Source organism: Solanum lycopersicum, chromosome 9 (assembly GCF_036512215.1).
Source record: "Solanum lycopersicum chromosome 9, SLM_r2.1".
NCBI lineage: Eukaryota > Viridiplantae > Streptophyta > Magnoliopsida > Solanales > Solanaceae > Solanum > Solanum lycopersicum.
In genome coordinates, this window is record NC_090808.1 from 69,254,976 (window position 1) to 69,280,938 (window position 25,963).

General features: G+C 30.7%; 2 protein-coding genes across 2 annotated transcripts; one reads left to right on the forward strand and one right to left on the reverse strand.

The window, feature by feature from the left end:
* The first annotated feature begins 1,471 nt into the window (after positions 1 to 1,471).
* Positions 1,472 to 10,466, forward strand: LOC101268614 (kinesin-like protein KIN-12B). The gene is made up of 16 exons (XM_010328651.4): positions 1,472 to 1,983; positions 2,554 to 2,691; positions 2,880 to 2,963; positions 3,076 to 3,201; positions 3,307 to 3,366; positions 3,452 to 3,505; positions 3,596 to 3,688; positions 4,338 to 4,433; positions 4,654 to 4,799; positions 5,744 to 5,893; positions 6,065 to 6,194; positions 6,306 to 7,649; positions 7,722 to 7,820; positions 7,905 to 8,057; positions 8,138 to 8,938; positions 9,918 to 10,466. Exons 1-16 carry the CDS (start codon positions 1,672 to 1,674, stop codon positions 10,233 to 10,235), a joined length of 4,104 nt encoding a protein of 1,367 aa, XP_010326953.1. The 5' UTR covers positions 1,472 to 1,671; the 3' UTR covers positions 10,236 to 10,466.
* Positions 10,467 to 16,135: 5,669 nt separating this feature from the next.
* LOC101268319 (transcription factor bHLH62) lies at positions 16,136 to 19,102 on the reverse strand. Its single transcript, XM_004247975.5, has 8 exons — positions 18,084 to 19,102; positions 17,769 to 17,957; positions 17,597 to 17,662; positions 17,424 to 17,492; positions 17,242 to 17,313; positions 16,924 to 17,136; positions 16,695 to 16,782; positions 16,136 to 16,538 (listed from the first exon to the last, which is right to left on the reverse strand). The coding sequence occupies exons 1-8, from the start codon at positions 18,642 to 18,644 to the stop codon at positions 16,501 to 16,503; spliced, it is 1,296 nt and encodes a 431-aa protein (XP_004248023.1). The 5' UTR covers positions 18,645 to 19,102; the 3' UTR covers positions 16,136 to 16,500.
* Between the last annotated feature and the right edge of the window lie 6,861 nt (positions 19,103 to 25,963).

A 25,963-nucleotide genomic window follows, 5' to 3' on the forward strand; every position in this document is an offset into this window, starting at 1 on the left:
AAAAGGTTCGGCTTCAAGTTGTTCAAGAACAGTAATGTTGAGTTTCCTTGCCCTTTGACTTAGGATCAATCAGTTCCTTTTTCTCGATGGGGCAGGCATATGAGATATAACTCAGTGATGGAGTGTCACCTTGACATGATGGAATTGATCAGCAGTTCGAGTTTGATCAATTCTAAAGCCCAACGTGGATTTTTCTACTTGGATTTGCTCCCACTGCCGTTATTCAATAAGAATGAAAAGACACTTGTGGGATTGACGCAAGGGGCAAAAATGACTATACCATATTTCTAGGAGCAAACTCCGGACGAATATAAAATGCATGAATACAAGTTGTGTCTTGTAAATGAAAAATAACTCTGAAATTTGCTTTGTCTACAAACAAGAAAGATATAAATAATACAACTATATATGAATCTCATAGAGAGTTTGATCCTGGCTGAGGATGAACATCGATTGGCCAACGGGTGAATAATGACTGAAGTGTAAGAACTTGTCATTGGGACACGCCGTGATTCATACTATTTAAACTAACTAAATAAATAGTAGAAAAATAATTAGTCAGAGAAGACACCTTTCTAACTTTTAAAATTAGGTTTTTGGCAAAGTATAAAGTATTACTTTCTTTGTTTTATTGTATGCATCAAATTTTTTTATATATATTTTAAATATCTTATTTGATATATTGTTTAAACATATGTACATTATTAATATAAGCATAGTTATACACGACAATAAAAAAAATTAAGGCACCAAACATTAATATTAAATATTACGATCCAATGAGAGCGAATATAAAAACTATTGCAAGTATGACAATAACAAAACAACAATAGTAATATCAGAACCATTGCATTTTGATTTTGGATTATTATTGGTCATTATCTTGATAAGAACTCTAAGGTTAATAAGCAAAAGAGTAAAAGTTCAACACAATGAAGTTGGTTAATAAAGTTGATTGATGAAATCGATTATTTAATACCTGATCTAGTTTAAGAAAAGATAATCGTTTTAATTTTTTTAATCTTAGTCTTTTTTCTTTTAAGGAAAGGTAGGTTACTAGAAAATTGACGAAAAAACTTGAATATATAGTTAGGGAAGAAAGTTATTCTTCGTAATCCAACTCATACCTTCACTATTATTCCGTTCTATTGCGTCCATATTTATATACTTCAACTTATCCACTATTTATATTTTTTAAATGGCTTAAATTTTTTTATATTTTGTCATAAAAATATGAAAGTTTGCTATGAATCAAATCTTCGTTAAGAAAAAGAGAATTAATTATATCTTTTTTACAAAAAATAGTTACTAAAACATTTTTAAATTTTTCGAAATTAATATCATTCTATAATAAGTTGAATTTTAAAAATTATCAATAAATTAAATATTTAAAAGACGATTTGATAATTGATCAACAAGAGCGTATATACTTATATATTATAAAACCATACATAATAACTAGGGAATCACCATTCAAAAATATTCATCTCCGATTCAAATCCAACAACTTGAACCGTTTGATCAATATCAACGGCTCAGATAGTTTCATATACCTTTTTACCCCTTCTTCTTCTTTCCCCTATTTGAATTCAAATCCCATCACTTCTTAACGGCTAGTTTTTCTTTCTTCCTTAACCCTAACCCCCCAAATCCACCATTTCTGTACAAACAATGAAGCATTCAGTACAACCAAGAAGCACAATCTTAAGGGAGAATCAAGAAGCAATGTTGAGTCCAAACCCTAGCTCTGCGAGGCAGAAATGGCTGACGCCACCGCCATATCGGAAGAACAAGCCGTCTAAAGAGAATGCTCCTCCTTCAGATCTGAATTCTTCACCGGCTGTTACCGGTATGAAGATAATGAAGAGTCCGTTACCTCCTAGGCATCCTAATTCCAATCCCTTGAAGCGGAAGCTCAGTGTTGAATCCGGTTGTTCGGAGATTGGCGCTGTTGCTGCTGGATCTTCAGACTCTGGAGTTAAAGTAAATTTCTTGAAATTTATTTAATTATCATTTGAATTATGAATTGATGTTTTTGTATATTTGAATTTGTTGAAGAAAAATCTAATTTGACTTAATTGCTTTTTAATTAAAATTTTATCAGTTTAATATTTTCGTATTTGTCACTCTTAGTTTTTGTTCATTACTTGTTGTGTCGTGTGATTATCCTGTTATTGATACTGCTAATATGTTCCGTAAATGCTGTTTTTTTCCCTTTGAACTGAGTTAGGGATAAGACCCCACTTGTAGGACTATACTGTGTATGTTGGTGTTGTTGTTGCTTTATCACTAAAATCTGATTCTCAAATGATGATGGAAGCCCAAAGGAACTAACTCATTTGACCTGTAAGATCAGTTTACTTGAAATATGCAATAAAGATAAGATTTTTCACGCTTGGTAGTTGTTTTCATTGATAAAAACATGCATTTCTTTCTGGTATCATGTTTTTGCTTGCCGTTTACTACCATCCGCGTTTTTCAATTTCTGGCTCTAACGTATCCCGTATGTGAAGTCGTATAATTTGAGAGCTTATGATCCTGCCATGATTTTAGGTTATAGTGAGGATGAGGCCACCAACCAAGGATGAGGAAGAGGGTGAAATTGTTGCACAGAAGGTCTCTAATGATTCTTTGTCAATATCCGGACACAGTTTTACATATGACTCTATCGCTGATGTCCAATCAACACAGGTAAAATGAACGTTTTGCTTGTTGGGAGATCAATTTGATTAAGTACTGCATTATAATTGAAAAGATGTTTGCTTTATTCTTCCTTGTTGATTTGGATTTTGGTACTTAATGTTTCTGAATTTGATAGGTATGCATAGAAGTACGATATCAATTAATTTGAATGATTCTGCTTTGTTTTGATCTTTCAGCTAGATATATTTCAGCTTGTGGGAGCTCCTCTCGTTGAAAATTGCCTTGCTGGGTTTAACAGCTCAGTATTTGCTTATGGGCAGGTAATTTTAGCCTTACGTTTTGCAATATGCTAAATAAAGCGCAGGATTCTATTGTAAAGTATTTTGCTGACATGATGTCCCCTTAATGGTTCATATGACTTGGAGTAATCAGACTGGTAGTGGAAAGACATATACAATATGGGGACCAGCCAACGCCTTGTTGGATGAAAACTTGGCAAGTGATCAACAAGGCTTAACACCACGTATTTTTCAACGACTTTTTGAACGAATTGAGGAGGTAATATTCTGTTGTGTCTTCTCTTATATGTATGTTACCTTTTCTTAATTGTGCTGTAGGCTGTATAAAACGTGTATGACCTTAGTGAATTCATTTCCTCTGCAGGAACAAGTTAAACATTCTGACAAGCAGCTTGCCTATCAATGTCGGTGCTCTTTTCTTGAGGTAGGCAACTTGAATGATTCTTTGCATGGTGAATATAAGGTCCTTACGTAACTCTTCTAAGTTCTTGAGTACTCATGACTTGCAGATATACAATGAACAAATCACTGATCTGTTGGATCCTAGTCAGCGAAACCTCCAGGTAGAAGAAAACTAACATACAGCGATATTGATTCATTATCTAATATCTGAGAATGTTATATTAATAAATTTTTATTGGCTCTCTTTTCAGCTAAGGGAGGATGTGAGAACTGGTGTATATGTTGAAAATTTGACCGAGGAATGTGTTTCTACCATGAAGGATGTGACAAAGCTCTTGATGAAGGTTCAGACTGCAACCTTTTCTTATAAAATTGTATTTGACAGATGAATATTGCGTTCACATCTAGGTTAATTGTGATAAAAGACCAAGAAATGATAACTGTTGTGCAGTAAATATTCTCAGTTTGTGAGGTCTCTTCCCCACCATTGAAAGTTTAGGCTAAATATTCTCACTGCCTTAGACATAATGAGAATATATTTGAATGAAAGAAACTTGATCTTATCTTATTTTCTTCTTTTTCTCCACTCTCTCTCACTGTTGTGATTTCCTCAAAGAGGAAGTGCAAGAGTCTTAGTTTCCCTTAACTTAATGCCCTTGCTTTGTTGAACCTCGCTGCAGTTTGTTGGTGTCTTTTTTTTTTCCTTTTTCCAGTGTTGTGCTCTACATGAAAATAGAGGGGGTTGCATATTTTACTTTTTCATCATCTCTCTTCATTGAAATTCCTATCCTGTAACAGTGAAAAAATCTCTGGTTTCAATCTGCATTTATTACGTAAAGCCAGTTTTTTACCAAGTAATATCTGAGATCAATGACAAATTTTCTCATCTTCATTCTACTTCTGTTTCTTTTACTTGTATTATTGGAGCTGCCTCCTGAAGATGGCCTGACGTACTTAGAAAAGCTAATAGAACTTGCTCAATGAATATTACAGGGCTTGTCAAACAGGAGAACTGGCGCTACTAGTATAAATGCTGAGAGTTCACGTTCTCACAGTGTATTTACTTGTGTTGTCGAATCACATTGCAAGGTAATTCAATTCCTTATGACTATCATCTGATCTATAATAATTCCATAGACCTTTTACCACCCTTTATTACAATAACCTGATCTCTATAAGAAATACTAATTACCAAGTTGTGCATGGTCTGTTCTTGTCATTTTTTGTTTTACATAGTAGTTTTGCATATTCGTTGTATTTGAGATCTGAAAATGTTTGCTGTTGATCTCTTATAAATTTTTATTTTCAGAGTATGGCCGATGGCTTAAGCCGCCTAAAGACGAGCAGGATAAATCTCGTTGATCTTGCTGGATCAGAAAGGCAAAAACTAACTGGTGCAGCTGGAGAGCGTCTGAAGGAAGCTGGGAACATCAATCGCTCCCTGTCACAGCTGGGGTATGTTCTTAAGTTGGACAAATTCTCTGTGGTTTAGTCATCTACTCATAAACATGCATTTCATATTTCTCATTAGCTAATTGGATGAAGAAGAGAGGAACTTAGTCCATTTTAAGATGTAACGAGTTTTACTTCATTCAGCAATCTTGGCCTTGGCAACATTACCATTGCATTGATCCATCTAGGGATCCTTTTCTCTTTCTGGAAGTTTTTGCTTTCCTGGTATGATCATGCACACCTTGTAACAGGAAAAAGAGTTATTTTCCTGCAAGTGAAAGCCATACACATAGTGTACGATAATTATTTGAAACTAACCATGTGAATGTTTTTCCCGCATTCTTTTCTTCCTGAACTGTTTTTTTTCTAAATGGTATGAAATGGGTTGTTAAGAAAAGTCCGTGCTTCACACAGAATCTGATAAAGGAAAGTAGAACTCCAATGGCAGCTTCCTGGAATCTGGGCATTTAAGACATGCTATATAGTACTGTCTGCCAATTGAATGCATCAGATATACCTTTATATTATGAATGAATGTGGGGGGGAATGTACTAGAGAGAGATAGTGCATGAGAAATTCATTTCCTTGACACACTAAGGTCAGACGGTTGCCAATAAATGTCATACATCTTGTTAAATCTCAAATTTGTGTGTTACTATGTGTGTGCCTGGCTGGTTATACTGGTTTTTCTTCTATAACTAAAATCATTTATAAGGATTGACTTAGGCTGACCATTTTGTGTACTAAAGGAACACTTCTGTTCCTTCGTATCTCCTGCTGAAGCTTAGGCTTTTCCTTTTTCTGTAAGAGTTTTGCAGAATTTCAATTCTTTTCATCCGTAGAGTGTCAAATCTGTAACCTTGTCATCTCTTTTCTCTTTTCTTTAGTTTGAAATCATTTTCGCCTTTCGCTTCTGATTACACTATTTTTCTTTTTGAGATTTGCAGGAACTTGATAAACATTCTAGCAGAAGTTTCCCAAACAGGAAAGCATCGGCACATTCCCTATAGAGATTCCAAGTTGACATTTTTGTTACAGGAGTCTCTTGGTGGGAATGCAAAACTTGCAATGATATGTGCCATTTCTCCAGCCCAGAGGTAGAAACAGAACCATATTTGCCTCAATTGTATTTCATTCTTGTAAAGTTTACATTTCAATATCTTTAACTATTCTTGAAGTTCTCCACTCGTGGGATTACACTAGGTATGGTGTTGTTGTATATGTAATTGTTGATAATTTGGAGTCCTTTATTCTTCTTGATAATGCAGTTGTAAGAGCGAGACTCTCAGTACCCTGAGATTTGCCCAGCGTGCAAAGGCAATCAAGAATAAGGCTGTTGTCAACGAGGAGATGCAAGATGATGTAAACATCTTGAGAGAAGTAATACGACAGTTAAAGGCAAACACCTGAACTCATTTTTGTTTGTATCTGTCTTAATAATTGGCTGGCGTATTCCTGTTTTTGTGAGTCTTGGTGAAATGAATGCCCTTTTTTCCTTTCTCTTTACAGGATGAACTGATAAGAGTAAAGGCCAATGGATCTCAAGCAGATCAAAAAGGAAATCATTCATTGGGGTGGAATGCACGTAGAAGCTTAAACCTTTTGAAATTCAACCTCAACCGTCCAATGACAGTACCTCCTCTAGATGAAGATGGTGACACAGAAATGGAGATCGTTGAGGAAGCTGAACTATTAGGTCTCCTGCCGGGAGGAAGTAAAGAGGTCGGTATCTTGCGAAAAACTCTTTCCAAGAGTTTCTTGGTTGGTCCTTCTGAAGGACGTAACGAGGAAAAGCACAGCTCATGCAAGGGAGAGGTAGGTTCTGAGGATGCAGACATCACCATGGAGGAAGAGGTACCTGAACAAGTTGTCCAACGTGATAACAAAGTTATTCATGGTGCTGGGCTGCAGAACTTGGAAAATTGTTCTATGGCTGAAGAATCAATTCACCAAATTTGCGAAGAAGAAAATGTTGAGGCTGGTTTGAAGAAATCCATGTCGAAGCGGCTTGATAGTGATTCTTCTCAAGAGCCCATTGAAATTGATTGTTTGCCATCTCTGGCCATTAATTTGATCAATCAAGGAGTAAAAGGGGAACTAGTAGAAGAAATAGCTTCGGAGCAATGTGAAGGCTACAATGAAAGAACTCCTGCAAACTCTTCTAAATGTTCAGAGGGTGATGCAGCCTGTAGAGACGTTAGTGTAGTTACAAATGATATATCTCCTATTTTGAAGTCTCCCACTCCAAGTGTTTCACCAAGAGTTAATAGCAGTAGAAAAAGTCTAAGGACATCATCAATGCTGAGTGCTTCTCAGAAGGATCTTAGAGAGAGTAAGCTGGATGAACCACATTTTTCCTTCGCTAAGCCTTCAAACAGTATTTGTTTGGACTCTCAAGCTAATCAGAGAAGTAAAAGATGTTTTACATCGACTGAACAATTAGCTGCTAGTCTACATAGGGGACTTGAAATTATAAGTAATCGCCAGAGTACATCTTTGAGGCGGTCCTCGTTCAGATTTTCTTGCAAACCTGCTGATATTAGAGCAATTATTCCAGTTGCTAAAGTAGATGTTGGGGTCCAAACTATTGTTACAGATGATCAGTCATTTGTAGGAGGGTCAATTTTCTTGTGTAGTAAATGTAAGGAAAGGAATTCCCAGCAAGAACTTAAATATGCCAATGATGTCTCAAACATGCAATTGGTTCGTGTCGATGAATCACAGTTGGTACATGCTGATGGATTGCAGTTGGTACCTACTGATGGATTACAGTTGGTACCTGCTGATGGATCACAGTTGGTACCTGCTGATGGATCACAGTCCTGCGAAAAGTTCAAGATTCAAGTACCCAAAGTAAGTTTGAAGATTTTATGAATTGTTTGCTTTTGTACTTTGTTGTATTTATTTCTGTGCAATATTTTACAGGCTGTAGAAAAAGTATTGGCAGGAGCAATACGGAGGGAGATGGCACTTGAAGAAATATGTGCCAAGCAAACTTCTGAGATCATGCAACTCAACCGCTTGGTAGGTTTTGGTTGGTCAATTGAGCAACTTGCGACATTCATTATTTCCTTCATCTATTTTACATTTATTGCAATCAATGGGCAGATTCAACAGTACAAACATGAGCGAGAATGCAATGCCATTATTGGCCAAACACGCGAGGACAAGATTGTTCGTCTTGAGAGCTTAATGGATGGAATTTTACCAACAGAGGAGTTCATGGAGGATGAATTGTTATCACTCACTCATGAGCATAAGGTATGTGTCTGACTTGAACCTTGTTTATTGATATGTACAATTTTTCATCTTGCTATACATGTCTAATTCATGATTTTCAGCTTCTGAAGGAGAAATATGAGAATCATCCAGAAATCTCAAGTGCGAAAATTGAATTAAGAAGAGTTCAAGATGAGCTGGAACAGTATCGGAACTTCTTTGACTTGGGTGAGAGGGATGTTTTGATGGAGGAGATTCAGGATTTGAGAAGCCAGCTCTACTTCTATGTAGATTCTTCACCGAAACCATCCAAGAAAGAAAGTTCTCCTCTGCAATTAGCTTATCCATGTGAGTCAAGTGAGCCTTCGGCTTTATCTACTATTCCAGAGTCAACTGAGGTGAGTGCTGAACAGAGAATTGAAAAGGAGAGGATTCAATGGTCCCAAACAGAGAGTAAATGGATGTGTCTTGTAGAGGAATTGAGGTTAGACTTAGAAGCTAGCCGCAACATGGCTGAAAAGCATAAACAAGAACTGAATTTGGAGAAGAAGTGCTCGGAAGAGCTGAAAGAAGCAATGCAGATGGCAATGCAGGGACATGCACGCATGCTTGAACAGTATGCTGAACTTGAAGAGAAGCATATGCAATTGCTTATAAGGCATAGGAAGATCCAAGATGGTATAAAGGATGTCAAGAAAGCAGCTGCAAAGGCAGGAGTGAAGGGTGCTGAATCTAAATTTATCAATGCTCTTGCTGCTGAAATTTCAGCTCTAAAAGTTGAAAGGGAAAAAGAGAGGCGCTATTATAGGGATGAAAATAAGGGGCTTCAGGCCCAACTGAGAGATACTGCCGAAGCTGTACAAGCAGCTGGTGAATTGCTTGTGCGGCTTAAAGAGGCCGAAGAAGCTACCACAGCTGCTGAGGTGAGTTTTTTGGAATCAATTGTTTTCCTAGTTTCGCTTTATTATAGTATGTATTTTCTAGCCATTGCAACACCAACGCTTGCTTTTTCTAGTCCTTCACAGTCAAGACTCATTATGATGCTACTCCTTGATCACTATATTGTTCCTATATGTCTCTCTATCCACCTATGATCCATGTTCTTTTACTTCTAATTCCAATTCTACATAGAGGATCTCGCATTTTCAATGCTTTTATGTGAATATATATCCCTATAACTACAAGGCTTTGTCATGTAGATGAGTTAACACATCTTCTATAAAAATACCTTACCAAGTACTGTGAGGAGTGTTTGAACTAACCTCACTGCAACCAGGTTAGATATTGGCACGTCTTGCTTTGCTCTCTTAACAAGGAAGCCGTTCTTATTGTCTTCCACTTTCTTCTCTAAACAAGGAAACATCTCTTATTATAATCTTACTGAAACAGATGACACTCTTCTCTTAGTTTAGACATTCATCCCTCTAGTGCTAGTTCACCTCGAGCAAGTACAATATATAGCCTGACATTTCATCTGAATATAGATATTATTTTCTGTTGTTTTGATATCCTATAAACTCCTTTCTACAGTGTTTTATATCTTTCAGGTTTCTCTTGAAATTATTATGGCTATGTCGAATGAGCATTTGGATCTGTTTTTATGTTTGCTTACTTGGTCCTCTAGAAGAATGTCCATACTCATTGACTGTGGATAATGTAGTACCTCCATTGGATGTGGAAACTAGCTATGTTGGCTTGAGCTATTAGTGTTAAACAATTAATTGTGTTGTAGAATTACTTTAGGTGACGAATATTTTGAACTTTGCTTTTCATGATATATCATACGAATATTTTTGAACTTTGCTCATAGTGCCATTATTTGGTTGTCATGAAGCACGTTACCCTTCTTTTGGATATGTATTGTTTGGCCATAGTTATCTGATAAGTTCTAATCTTGTGCAGAAACGAGCTATTGAGGCAGAGCACGAAACCAGCTCAGCTTACAAACAGATTGACAAACTGAAGAAGAAACATGAAAAGATAATCAACAATTTGAATCAGTTACTCGAAGAATCCCGTCTGCCTAAACAAAGATCAGAAGTCATTGATAATTCTGAAACAAACACATATGATGCGAGGGAGATGATGACTAATGGAGGTGATCAGCTGAGCAGAGAAGAATTTGAGTCATTTTACAATAGAGAAGAGGAGGAGGAAGACTTGTCAAAATTAGTAGAGCCCTCTTCTTGGTTCTCTGGATATGATAGGTGCAACATATAGACTAGACAATATGTGATGTAAAGGTGGTGGTGTTTGTTGTATGTACCAATAATAGTGTGTTTACATAGTTTTGGAAAGGTGTAGCTTTTCTCTTCAAATTTCAATGATAGGAATTGTCTCACCAATTGTGAAAGGAACAACTTAATCTATTAAGCTCTTTTGTATCCAATTCCTTGTATTGATCAATCAATAGGCCTAATGATTGGGTTTGTTTGTCCAATGGTTCAAAAATTATGTGAGACTTCCAGTGGTTCGAATCCCATTCGTCGTATATCTTCCAATTTCATTAAACAAAATGATATGCTTTTTTTTTCTCTGAGTCTCAGGTATCAACAGGATCTTGCTTCTTACTAATGTGGGCTTAATACAAGAGTGGGATTCAAGGGTCATCCAACAACGGTACATTTCATAATCTTCCCAGTTTTGAATTGGTATAGTAAATTATATGCTGTCAATCTATTCCCTCCATTCATTTTTGGCAAGTCCATATTTCTAATATTGAAAACTATATATGTGGATGTGGAAGATGGTATATGTGATATTATTTATTATTTTCTACACAACATATGTTGAGGAGTTTGTGGAAGGTATCCATTGTTTTTCTTAATTAAAAAATTTGTAATGTGCATTATTTGGATAGGGTGGGACCTAGAAGTAGAGACAATAGGAACAGTAGAAAGATCCCAAGGATGTTTACTAGTAGCTTAGATCATTTATTTGCTTGGTTTTGGTGTCAAGAGGATAGGGGGCAATCTTCAAGTGGCTCAGACTAGTATGCCCAGTGCATTTTTTTGTATAATATTTGGAAGCCAAGAACAGACAGTCCATTAGTACTTTGGAAAACTTTGTTGATATTGTAGTCTATCATATCATGGAGACCATTAAACAAATAGCTTGTGGGATTGTCTACTCTGACATGTAACTCTCCCTACTTGTGGACCATTTCTCTCTCTTTTTTGCATAGTCACTTCTTTTTCACTCAAACACAAAGGATAGGAAGATACCATGTACACTCTCATTCCCTAGCCATATATTAGCCATGGAATTGTTGTGGATCCCATAATTGCTTTCATAACATCATTCAGATCAGATCAGATCAGCTTATATGCATCTCGAATATTTCAATAAGTATAAATTGTGTTTTCATTAAGTATGAAATCACCTAACAAAATCGTATCTCTACACAAATCCGGCCAATATGTGATTAAGAAACACTACTAGATATATGTTATCCTAAACCATGATGATATATGTATCTGTATAACAGAAAATTATCATTTTATTATAGGAAGGGATAGGTACCTCCTTCAATAAAAATCAATGGGGCAAATGGTGAGGAAAATGACATTAGTAGATGAAACCTACCATTTTAAACAGGAAAGGGAAATGGAACAGTAACATGGGGCAAGTCTTTGTGGTCCATTATAGATAAAATTGTTTGTTAATTACTCTATCTCATTTGGCCCATGGAGAGAAACAACTCTCTGCAAAAATAAATTGCAAAAGAAAGTGACTGTTTTTATGTGGCTACAGTGTTAAACAAGTTACCAAAATTGAAACTTTTTGCATCATGTATCTAAATGAAGTCAAATTAGATATATATATATTGACATTTGCCCTTTGGACTTTGGTTAAGCGGTAAGAGTGTAACGCGTGATGTAGGGGTCAGGCCTATGTCATGGATTTAAACCTTACCATTGACAAATCACAAAAGCAGCTAAAATTTCATAAATAGACTTTTTCTTTTAAGCTCTTGTATATTGGAGATATAAAATAAGCATTTTCTATGGGGATCCCAAAATCATTTACAAAACATTTTTATATTGGCGATTCAATAAAGAGGCAAAATAGTGATATCTTTTTTGTTTATTATGAATGACACACGCTTTGTATTTCCTCCACGTATCCACTCGCGCTTTTATCTAAGGGCGAAAAAGAGTCGTTTGAAGCAACATGCAAACTTCTATTACTACGTGATTAGTATCAAGAAGTTTCATATTCCATTAGTGAAACTCCATAGCAAAATGCATAAGGATAGTGATTATTTTTTAATTACATTATCAGAAAGTGTCGACGTTATTTCTAATATAAAAATATTGTATTTAAGTAGAGAAGAATAAATAGTGTGGTCCATTACTCCCACCTAGTTTTGAAACGTGTGTAATGGCCCTCAAGATTTCTCAATTATATGAAAAGGGGAAAAAGAAGTAGGTATGAGAATATTTAATTTATTGAGATTCCCCTATCTTATTTGATCTTTGATTATAACATGATTTACAAAATCAAATTCAATAATGATATTGTTAAAGTAGTGTCTTATTAGAGTAAAATGTGCTTTAATAATATAATGTTAAGCAAGATTAGTTTGATAATAAAGCAAATCACTTTGCTATAATCCAAATCTATGTACTTGATATAGGCATATTTTAAGTAGAAATCTTGAGATATTCTTTTAAAGATTACAATAGATTTGATGAAATTAAATGAGGATGTAAAAGATATAGTTGGTGAAAGCAAAATGATGAAGTTGGTTATTCAATCTTCACAATCACAACCTGCTTTTTAATAATTTATTTTATTTATTTAATTATCATATGATAAATTTGCTGCTTAAGTTGAAAGAAAGAGACATAAAGTGAATGGAAGGTATGATATATACAGCATGATAGGGAAAATTATATTGACAGCCTGGTAATTGGACCCCTCTTCCAACCACACAACAAGGACTTAATAGTCCCAAGTATAGTGCATATATTTTTATCAATTTATATTCGATATTCATATTGAAGTTCGATTAAAATATAATTTTATATCGAAAAATTCTATAGAGATACTCTATCTTATGCTTAAAACTCGATTATGTAATATCTGTAAGGATGAAGATGTAGTATTTAAACACAACTCCATCACAATTCAAAACCCTTATTGATATATACAAGATTTCTATTTAAATTCACAGTCGAAATTTTTATATATTAAAATGTAAAACATTATCTAACAATACAATTCTACACTCGAAATTTTAATACAAGACACCTGATAAATAAGAAAGAAGAGTATTTGTTACTCTATCACAATCCTTGATATATAGTAACATACACTTCAAAGTTGTTTAATTAGCATATATAATAGTTATACAAGAATTAAAATAAAGTAAATTATTATGGGATAAATAATAATTATAGCATAAAATTTTGTTATATGATGAATAATATAACTTGAACTTGTGGCATAATACATAAGTAATAACATTTTCTAGCATGAGAGTTCAATGGGAAAGTAAAAAAAAATTGTTAAAAGTATTTAAAATTTGATACATATAAATAAAAAATGATATTTAACCTATATATTTCATATAATTTTTTGATGAATAATATTCGATCGATTACCTCTCACTACACGCGACTACTCCTCTACATTAGCTAGTATGCAAATGTCACATTCTTAACCCCCACCCTTATCTCAAAAAGAAACAACAATTGGTTGATCAATAATATTCAATTATAACAAATTAATTCAATCAATCTCTCTCAAAATATTTCCCTTTCATTGTGGACCCTAATTTTTCGTTATGTCCGGAGTTAATTATGGAAAATGTTATTATTAAAAATCTATTCATGCAGTCAAAAATCCATCATTTCTTTTAAATTTTTTAAATTTTTATGATTTTAATAGGTTTGATATGATCAAAGGTGATTTAACAAATAACTGAAATCTTTTTATTTTCAACAACCAAATTGACTTTATTGAGGACTAATAATAAAGGAAGATTCATGTATCTTCTTTTCCAGAACTATCTTTCAAGCGTTAGGAAAAAAAGGAAAAAATTAACGTTTTAATTGACTGTAATAATATATAGATATATAATATACGTTTACTAACTAAAAGATATATATTAAATTTGTTTTGTCTATTTATATAAAAGAAGGAAAATAATATTACATATATTTTATATAAATCAAATGTTTTTTTTTTTAAAAAAAATGGATTTTTGAACAGCCTCCAAAAACAAGTAATATGGATGAAGATTTATATTTGTTGGTGTTTATAAGATGTTACTAAATTTGCTGACAGCTTTTCATGGAGAAAAAAATATTAAAAGTATTTCTACACATCTGAATTCCACTACTTCTTTTCTATTCTTTTATGCTTTTTCTACTTATCCATTTCTCCAATGTCTTTTTTTTATATTATTCCTATTAAATTTCGATTAATTCAAATCGTAATGTATAAAATTTAAAACGAAGTTAGAAGTTCAAACATAAACACGTCTGTCTTGAATAATTTTTATTCAGATAAAATTTATAAAGTTGAAATTCACATCGAATAAAATTCAAGGGAGCACTCCTATACTAATTTTTTATACTCAAGATCCAAATATTAGTTGAGCCAAAATAAATATATTAAAGAATTTATTAAATATTCATTAATATTTGAATATGAATCCACACACTGCTTGTAGGAGAGGTGGGGCTAGTTTATTATTTAGTAATAGCTTTCTTTCTTCATGTTAATTATTATTATTATAATTATTACTATTATATGTTGCTTTATTTATATTGTATCATATTACTTTATCTGTTTATTTTATCTTTTTTCAATTTCTTTCTCTTTTAATCCGAGATTCTATTCGAAATAATTTTTCTATCCTATAAAGATAAAAGTAAAGTCCGAGTATTTCTCATCCTCTCAAAAACCTTTAAAATGTTTTATCAATCTAACTACAATTTGCAATATATATATATATTACTAATGATCTAATTTTTTCCATTATTTGTTTCTTTAAGCAGAAGGGAATTTCATAAAAGTCATCTGATTCCTTAGCCAAGTCACAACTTCACAATTGCCAACCTGGTTTTACAATGTTGATTCTTTCTTATATATATTTATATAATACTTAAACGAAATTAGAATTTTCACTCAACAAAAAGTTATTTTAACAATATACAAATTATGTAATTTTCCGTCGATCCTCCTCCTATTTCTTTATCTAACTTTGAGTTTATAGTCTTTTGAAAATATCTTCCCTAATCTTAATAAGATAGAAGTAAAATCTTTCTAAATTTTATTTGTAAAATCATATCGACTCCATTATTGTTATGGATTATTGTGAAATGAAAGTAAAATTTAAGGAGATTAATTAGTAGATGGGGCTTTGGATTCCAGCTGAATTACACTAACAAGACATAATTCTTAATCAAAACAACTGGAGTTAATCAGACACAATTTGTTTTTGTCCCCACTAACAGCTGTTTTCTAATAACAACAATCCTATCTTTTCCACAACTCACGCTACTTATTAAGTTTTTTTTTTCAATTTATTTTGACCCCACTTTTTATGATTATGACATATAATATCTATCAATTATAAATAATAATATAACCTAAGTAGCATAACTACTTTTATTTTACAATTTTAGTCCTTAGTATATAAACCCTTCCCACCATTTATTTACGCACAATACAATGTTCATTTTCAAATACCTTTTGTAAAAATTAATTGCTTTTGTTGAAAAAATATTTATTCGTAACCATTATTTATATCATTTGGCATTATATTATTCTCAATGTGAATTGCAATATAATATGTTCAATTTATTATAAATAAAGTGTAAAAAATATATGAAAAATAAAACAATAGAGACGTGCAAGTAGACGCTCTCTATAATTGGCCATAATTTTGGAGTAAAAAGACAATTTTTAAGATGATGACTAATATTCGTCTATTTGTTATTTCGATTTGTTTGATAATATATATACTTTTTACATAATTTGAAAATTATTGCACATGAGCGAATTTTTGGAGTTCCAAAATATATTGAGGAAACTAAATGAAATATGACAATTTTGTCTTTGAATATTGGAATTAGTGATAAAATTAAAATGGTAAGAAATATATGTTTTTAATAAAGTACGTATCCATCTCCTCCCAACACAATTTCTTACCAAATTAAATGAGACTACAAAATATTTTACAAAGTGCAAATCTTGGTAGAGTTTGCTAATTGCCTCTCCAATTTTTGTAGTAAGAATTACATGAAAGGAGAGAAAAATAATTGAAACAGTAATAATAACAATAAGCCAAATTAATCACTAAATAAATCAAGAATTTTTTAAGAGAAAAAAATATCTCTTTAATTTCTTCTTTCTTCTTGAATCGCGATATTTGCTTTGAATAGGTCTTAATCGCGAATTTTCCCTCTCTTTATGTACAAAGCCTTAGGGCCTCAAATAAATTCATCAATTTTTACTGAGCTTTTTTGGGTCATAGTTCAACTTTCATTTGAGAATTAGGTACATTGCCTGCATTTTTCAACAAAGAAAAAAAAATGTTAAAACTATTTTTGTATAAAAATCGATAGGTGCAATTTTCTAATCTTTTGTATATTGACAGTATAAAAATATATATTTATACTAATAAACCATTTAAAGAATAGATCGTACAATAAGACAAGTTACCTGCTACACCCGGAAAACTTTGGTTCTGATTTTGTCCAAATCCCATTTGAACAACACTATTGAGATCATCCTCAAAGAATGTGGGGACCTAAAAGAAACAAATTAAACTTTCATTTAGTATGTTACAATTTTTTTAATAAATACCTATTCTGCTTCGATATTTACATGAAACGACACAGATATAATAATATTTTTGAAGAACTCAAACTATCAGGATTAAATTTATTACCTGAGGGGTAGGCTCAACAAAACCATCTAGAGGAGGCAATTGCATACTTGAATTTCTGATCAAATTAGGATTCAATGAGTTAATTTGGAAAGGAAACTCTGTTCCTTTATGATAATTTTGGTTTGGTTGAGATTGAAATCCATAAGGAAATGCTTGGGTTGATGTTTCTGATTGATACATGTTATGTCCCAATGATCCCCTAGATTGAAACATCTGGAAAAAAATACGCAAAAATATTGTCAGGTACGTGTCGAATCGTCTAATAATAGTTAAATAATATTTCTGAAAAGTCTGAGTAGTCGAGTTAAATTGACTTACATCCTTGGAAAGAAGTGCTTCCATATTAAAGTCCATTCTTGGATTCACAGTAGCTAATTTCATTGAAAGGAACTACAAAAATGACATTAAAAAAGTATAAGAATTTAATAGTATAGTCTAAAGGACTTAACAGGACTCCCGTAAAATTTAAGTATGTTACAGAAAATTCGATCATAATTTACCTCAACTTGACGTTGAAGTGATTGTACATAGTTAATAATCTCATCAAGCATTACAGCTTTTCCAGTCACCTATAGTAAAAAATAATAATCAATTTCACATATTCAAATTATGAATCTGCTAAGTAAATCAAACAAAATAATATATTTATTTTTTTCAAAAATTAAAAAATCACCTTATTGCAGCCTGGTACAAGATCTTGTAAAAGCTTCATTCTTTCACTAATTTTCTCCCTTCTCACCTGTCAAGTTTGAATAAACGATATATTAGGAATTACGATATATCAGATCCTCAAAAAATTACGATATTTCTGAAGAATTCGAGCAAAAATCGAAGTTGTTACATACTCTTTCAGCTAGACTATGTGCATCTGTGGCCTGTCCCCTTCTAGCTCTCACATGAATATAGTCCTTTGGTGGTTCTGTTGCCTTTTGGTTATCTTTATTTTCTTCTAAAACAGCATTTTCCTCTTTTTTTGTTACTTTATTTTCATTTTCCTCAGACTTGCTTCTTTTGGCATTTGATTCATTTTTATCCTGCAAAATTAAGTACAATAATATTAGTACTACTAATAGTTATTATCTCAGAAAATCGCGGCGACTTTCTGACATACTAACACATTGTTTTGAGTGACTAGCTGAGAAATCAAACTCGTGACTTACATTGACAATCTTGGATGATTTTCCCTTGGAAATTGATTTTCTTTTTCTTGAATTTGTATCATTTTGACCAATCATTTGCTCAGAAAGTGATGAATTTTCTCTTGAATCTCCAAATTCAGAATTTCTTTGAACCAAATTGACATCTTGAATCTTGATGGAATGATTACTTTCTAAATTTGTAGCAAAACAAGAAAATCTAGCAGCTCTTTCTGCAAATCCAGGATCAGTAGTAAATTGTGTTGGTGGTAAATTACCTCTCATAGAAAGATTCAATTTTGGTGGAGAATTTAAAGGGGTACTATAACAAGAATTATTAGTACTACTACTATTATTATTAGTATTGTTACAAATACTTCCTAGTCTACCAATTAATTCCCTTAATACAAAATTATCACTACCACTATTATTATTAGGAATTGAAATAGGAGAAGATACCATTGAACTCAATGCTGATTCAAATGGATCAGAATTGTTGTTATCTAAATTGGGATTAAAGAAACAATTTTGAAGATGTTCATAGGTAGTGTTATCATCATTTATGAACAAATTTCCCTTTTCCATTTTGAAAAAAAGAACCCCAAAAGGCTAAAAATTCAAGAAGAAAAAAGGGTAGGAATTTTCTTGGAAAAAAAATGGACACAATATCTTTTGGAGTAGTAACAAAATATTAGAAGAAAATGACTTTGTTGTTTGAAAGGAAAGAAAACATGTAGAGAGGAGAATTGGAAGAGAAAATGAGGAAAGTGGGACTGAAAAATATAGGAGGAAAGTTAAATAAAATGGACAATGTGTGTTTGACCTTTTGTTAATAGGTGGTGGGACCCACGTAAGGACATTGATATAAATATGAATTTAATCGAATTATAATGTGAATATCAGACATCGAACGAGAAAAAAATAATTAAAAAATAGGTGGTGGGGGTGAGATGGGGTATGGGGGAAGTAGGGGGGTGGTTGCCGGGCCTTAAACGTCAAACTAGCTGATGTTTATTTTGTTATGGGAATTAATGAAAAAAACTATATAGTATTTCAAAATGCCCCAAATTTAAGTATGTGGTACTAGTATGTACATCAATTTTTGTTATTCATCATCACACTTCTAGTTCAATCATGTCTTTATGGTTAGTAATTTCTCGTATTTGTTTTATCATAATTACAAATTAAAAAATTGCTCCAATGTAAAAATAGATAAATTTCACTTGTTCGAATAATTTTACGTAAGTAACTCAGTGAGAAGTAGCTCAGCGACTACTTTCTACGCCTATCAAAGTAAATTAGATTAGGTCTTTGAATATGAAGTAGTAATATTTAAAGGGGGGAAAAAATATGATTCATCTATTTCAATTGTTCCTTTTTGAGAAGAATCGATAAGAAACAAGAAATATTTTAATGCGATTCAATTTTTTAGTATAGAAATTATTTCGATTCTAGTGAAATTATAATATTAGAAGAACTTAGAAATTTTGATGCAGAGAATTGACAAATTTTTCTAGTAATAACTGATCATTTTGATATTTTGAAATTGAATGATGAATTTTGTTAAAATTGTGTTTTAACTTTATTCCACATTAAAACAAAGTAACAATATTGCATTTCATTTTCTTGTTCTTTGCCATTTATTTCATTTTTTGTTTTGTTTAGAGGAAAGAGATGGGAAAAGCCTTTGTATTTTTGTCATTTTTTCCCCACTTTAGTTCCTTCTCTTTCTTCTTCTTCTAAATTTTTAATTAAATAAAATATTTTTCTCTATGTTTTCTGTCTTCACTATGTATTTATGGAATCATTTTATTTTTAAATGAGAAAACTCCACTCATAAAGATGTCACATTAATGGATCTAAGTTTTTGAAAAAATTGTTTTTAAATGATACAAATGTAGATACGTATTCATACGAGTTATTTTCGGTGTTATGACGAATTGACAATAATATTTCTCTACGTATATCTTTATATAAATTAAAAAATTGGAATTTAAGCCTAATATTCTTATTTGCTAAACATGGTAAAAAATTAATCAAAAAACAAGAAAATTTTAATTAAATGTAACGTGGAGAAAGTGCAATAAAGTCCCTTTTCAATTATTTTTACAGAATTTTAATTGTTTTTTATTTCTCACTTTGTGGCGGCCTTTATTTTCCTTAAAGAATTATTTCTACATAAAAATTTAAAAGTCTTGGTTGGCCTATTTTTTTATATTTTATTTTTTGTGAAAGAGTAATGAGGAAAACAGATCTAAAGGGGTCTATTTGGGACCCACAAGAAAAATATTTAAAGCAAACAAAAGGTTTTGAAAAAAAAAAACTATTTTTCCTTAAATCTTTATATTTAAGATTCATAGCACTTGGTAGTAGAATTGGAGTTTACTTCTTCACAAAGTAATTAATAGTAGTATATAGAAAAAGTATATACTACTAAAATTAGGAGCATATAATAAAATATGTGTTTAAATGTCTAATGATATATCAGAGATATACTAATTATAAGTGTTTTTCTTTTTTTTTTTATTTCAAAAATAATTTTGTTCATGAAAATTTGAGTATATCTGTCCTTTATAATATCATCGATTATCATGATCGCATAAATATAATTGATAATTAACGAAATATAATACATACAATACATGATCTCATCATAATATATTTGTAATCACCTCATTTTTGGTATAATTGAAATTTTTATTAATTAAAAATCAATCAATTGAAATATTTTTGTACCATAATTTCTTTCTTTCTGGCTGTATTCAATATAATTATAGTGGCAGAGAGTTGTTGATCCAACTATTATTCAAATAATAAAGTAAATAAAAGCATCTTCTAAAGCTTCTTAGGGAATAAGTGATTACAATATTTTATTATTAAGATTAAGTGAGAGTAGCAAGTAAGTCAATAACACAAGATTGATTTAAGTGTAATTAGTTGTGTTTAGTTGAAATTAATTACTAAATTACTAAAGGGAAGAAGAGGACAATGATGTAGAATAACATAATACAAGACAAACATAGAATAATATATTGTATGTTTACTTCTATTATGTAAATTAATTATTGTTATTTTATGTACAAACTTATAGTGGTAAGTTTTTTAATTTTTAGTTTCAACTTGTACAGATAGATGATTGAATGTTTGATTAAACATGCCAAATGTAAATCCTTTTTTATATATATTTTTCTCTACTTGTTTTCATCTTGGGAAATGTAAAGGAGAAAAAAATGGCTCCTCATTTCTGTTTTTATCCATCATCATAACAAAATGGATGTAAAGGAGTTTTATGTTAATTATGGGTTTAATTAATTATTTGATAAATTGGATAAGAAGGAAATTATTTATGTTTTATCTCGATCAACTCTAATCTACTACAATCTCGATACAAATTCATGTTTGTGGCATATTAAATTATAATCAACTTATCTGAACAATATTAAAATTTAGATACGAGTTTATGTTTGTGGCATGTTAAATTTATAATAAAACTTTGAAAATGCTTCAATAGCTAATAGTTTCTTTTATTTCCGATCAATTAAAATTTTTTTTTACATAATCTTGAAACTTATAATTGGTGTTCATATTCAATAGCTAATGATGTTTTTCAATTTTAATCAACTCAAAATATAACATCTGCAATACGATAAATTTTATAATTGATGCGTACATACTCCATGAGTGTAAATATTGATTGGATTCTTTTTTCTCTCTAGTGTTCTTGGTGAAAGTTTATTATATTTTAATAATTTTATGGAGTTGGTGATTGAAGAAGGTATTGTAGGCTAGAAAACCTATAACGATCTTGTACCAATTATATAAAGAAAATTTTAATTTTTGTGTTCCATTAAATACTCATTTTCCCATAAAGTCTACTAGTGTCAAGTGTGGAAGCTCGATAACCAAGTGAAAGAACAAATGTTTTTGGCTAGAGCACAAGAAAAAAATAACAAAAAAAAAATACTAGAGGTGGTTTGTCTTAACATAGGCCTAGTATTTTAATATCAACTTATTAGTTTGACTAATTATTATTTATTTTGTTATTATTATTGCATTTTTCTAGTCGACTTTGCACAATTTCCTTATACTTTTTTTTATAGTTTTTCTTTGTTTTTGTATTTGGATTTGTGCATCACAGCTAAAGGATTTTTAAAATTAAATTTTTAAACGAGATAATAATAAGATCTGTATAAATATTTTATCTCTGACTCTCACTTATAGAATTTCATTGGATATTTTGTTATTATTATTGTGTTCTTTTCTATTAGCTAGACTCTGTATAGTTTCCTTATATTTTGTTATATTTCTTCTTTATATTTATATTTAGAATCGTACAACTAAACATAAAGTATTTTGAAAACAATCTCTTTATTTCATTGTTGTTACTGTTATTGATCAACCAATATTTATGTACAATTATGTATAATGATTATATAATCTATGTATATCAAGATTAAAAAAGTAAACAATAAATATACTTGATTATTCGTATAAAGATTTTGACTAATTATTCATATATCTTAATGTAATTAAGTATTATTTTGTGTAAGTTCATTTCATCTATTTCACAAGTATACTTTTTTACTTAAAATGGCAAGTAGTTGTACAAAAATAACAAATAGAGTACTTTTTTTTTCAAGCGTAAAATGTGTGTCTTTTTGTGATGTAATAATTAAAATTTGTTTTAATTCATGAAAATATAGAAATTAAAAAAATAAATAAACTATGAGTAGTAGCCCATAGAAATTGTAATTCTATTGGTGGATATTATAATTTTATTTTATTTTCTTCCTTTTAAGGTAGTTCTGCCAAATTTTCAGGATTGACCACGTGTTGTAAAGTTTTGGTCAATTCCCATAACCTGTAGAATCTGTATTTTTCAGTACTGTTACTAACAGTTAAAAATAGTAAATGCTATATGTACGCAGAATAATTATTTTTTTACATGAAATCGATTTGTTTCGATTTTCAAATGATAAATAAAAATAAGAATGAAATAATTTTATTTTAGAGTTGTCGTTGCTGTGTGCTTTTGGACCCTTCACTTGTATATATATTATTAGCGTTGAACATATATATTCATATAAGAAAATAAGAAAATTATTAGTAGAATTTTGATAAATATTAAATTATGAACGTATAAGTAATGAATCCGAACCATCAAATTATGTTAATTTTAGTATCTTCTTATTGACTTATAGTTACATCACTCATGGATATAATCGATAAGTTGAAGTGTTCTTATCAATTTATTGATCTTAAATTTTAAATTCGTCTCTTAATACATATATCGAGAAATGATTTATTTATTTTTTAATATTAAAAAAGCAAATCCGCGAATGCATTGCATGGATTTGCATGGCAGTTGGAAGAACTATAGAGACAAAAAAAGTCTCATAATATAATATATTAATAAGTATGGTTTTGCATTTAATTTATTTATATTTTTTTATTTTGCTGACCAAAACCAACTTTTCCTCTAACAAGCCACCGCCCCAAATCTTTCATCTTACACGTTAATAATTTTTTCTCCAAACTCAATAAATGCAAGTGTGGACTGTATATACATTGATTGAATTAAATTCATGCATTATGTACATATATGAAGGGACATATTAATAAGGTTCACAAAAAGTCATTCTTTTTTAGGTATACATATATAACTTCTAAAAAAATGATAAATATATATGTACTCTTACATTCAACGATAATAATGTATCAAGTGTAATTTTGATTTAGTACAGTTTGGGGCAGGTGGTGTTAAGTGTGTGCATAGCTTTATACCGACCTTTTGAAGATAGAGATCAATCAGGTTGTTTTTTTATAAACCCTCGAGCCTCGTGAGCTGATCAAGTAATCTCATAAGTGGAATCTTAAAAGAATTAAAGTTACACAAATTTTATTCTTATACCTCGTAATAAGATAAAAAAAAAATTGTTTCTGAAAAAACCTCAACGACATATTATTAGTGTTATCGGTGACCATATAATATATGGAAGTTTGCATATATTGTTGATTTCAAGTCCAAATAAAATGAAAAAATTATGATAGGTAGGGGGCTATTGAATAACAATTTCTTTCATAATAAATCTTTATAATAGTGTATTAATAATACAGATTGTTGAGATAGAATTAAATTAGAGGAATGTGATTATTTTTATATGACCGATATAGAACGGAGACGTATATACTATCATTGTTATTTAATAATCCATATGTTGATAATTAGTTTGTGATTCATAATATATGTATGTAAATTTAATTTAATTCATCTCTTACTACATATTATAGGTTATATCTATTCTAAAATATTTTTCTTTAAAAAAGTACGTATTTCTCTTATTTTGTCTTTTCTTACAATAACAAATGATCTAAAAATCACATTTCAAGCGTAACAATTATTTTTTTAGTTTTTGGTTTTCAATTTTCATAAAATGCCGAGTAAATTAGATTTGTACACTGCAATTTACATGATTCATTTCCGAGGCAATGCTCTAGAAATTTCTTTTTCATTTTGTTAAATTTTAAGGCTCAAGTTAACTATAGTTCTTCGTCAAAAATAAATAAATTTCAATTATTTTATCATTACGAAATTGTATAGCAACTATTATTTCATTTCACACGCTAACACATTTTTTAAAAAATTGACCAGCCATTGTTGACTATATATATAGTCTAATACATTAATTAATTAGCCACTCTTGTTCCATTCAACTTGCATTAATTTTATTTCAGTTTCAAACTTCAAAGATGCCTCTATGTCGGCAAAGAACAAAATTTATTAGCCCACTAGTTAAAAAAATTACCCAAAAAAAAGGTAAAATAAAATAATAGTTTTATTAAAAAGGATAAAATGAAGGCTCAATAAATACTTGAACAACTCTTTGATCCTAACGTGACATTCAATCATTAGAAAATAAAAAATAAAATTGTAGCTACCTTTTGACCTAATAAATATGTTATGTATCCTTTGTCTAGGGACAAGTGTTGCTTTCTTATTGGTACTTGGCACAAAAATCGAGGTAAAACTTTGTTTATTAGGGTATTAAGTAAGTTTTTAAAATGGTTTAATTTATTGACATTGCAGGGTTTTTTAGAATAGATCGTTTTGTTTTCCTTAATTAATTTATTATACTAATATAATACATATGTAATTGCCTCTTGTTTTCTACCGGTGTTATTCTAGAACTTGATTAATTTAAAATAGGGAAGAAAGTTTAACTTTTGATTTGACCTGCTTTCATTTTCATGATTCAAATTGATTGAAAATTATGCTCAAGAATTAACAAGGATTACTTACCATTTTATCTTAAGTTTGTGTGATAAATGTGAATATATCACTCGCGGATTCGATTAAATCAAAAATCAACTCACAAGTCCTATTTTGCGATAGTTCTTTCTTTGTCAAGGTTTACTTTTTTATATGTTACGTATATAATTAAAATAAATAATAGTATGTTTTCACTCTAATAACTTGAACTTTTTTATTTTTAGATATGACGATAACACAATTGAATATAATATCATAGCGAACGAACAAATTTTGAGATCAAGTTTCACTATCACACATTATCAAATTAAAAAAGAACTCCATATATACTTGTCCCATTAAAAAGGATTAAATCTATATACAAAAAGACATATTGAAATGATATGGTCACACATTTTCGATACTTTAGACCCTCGAGTGATCATATGCATCATTTCTCCTTTGCAAATAATTTTATTGAAGCAATAGTACACCAAATTTTGATCGATCTCATTTATATTTCCCTTATGAAAAACATTTCTAAAACAATTATCAATAATGAGTTTTTATTTTTTACTTAAAATATAAATTTGAATTTTCACGATTTAGTACTAAAACATGTGTGAATTTAATTATAACCAATAAGCTTAGCTAG

Excerpts from the sequence above, each read along its gene's own strand:
- LOC101268614 (XM_010328651.4), top strand. The coding sequence starts at position 1,672 with ATGAAGCATTCAGTACAACCAAGAAGCACAATCTTAAGGGAGAATCAA. Across the intron at positions 4,800-5,743 it reads CGCTCCCTGTCACAGCTGGG|GAACTTGATAAACATTCTAG; the intron begins GTATGTTCTTAA and ends TGAGATTTGCAG. Across the intron at positions 7,650-7,721 it reads TCAAGATTCAAGTACCCAAA|GCTGTAGAAAAAGTATTGGC; the intron begins GTAAGTTTGAAG and ends AATATTTTACAG.
- LOC101268319 (XM_004247975.5), bottom strand. The coding sequence starts at position 18,644 with ATGGAAAAGGGAAATTTGTTCATAAATGATGATAACACTACCTATGAA. Across the intron at positions 17,314-17,423 it reads CACTTCAACGTCAAGTTGAG|TTCCTTTCAATGAAATTAGC; the intron begins GTAAATTATGAT and ends TCATTTTTGTAG. Across the intron at positions 17,137-17,241 it reads AAGCACTTCTTTCCAAGGAT|ATGTTTCAATCTAGGGGATC; the intron begins GTAAGTCAATTT and ends ATTTTTTTCCAG.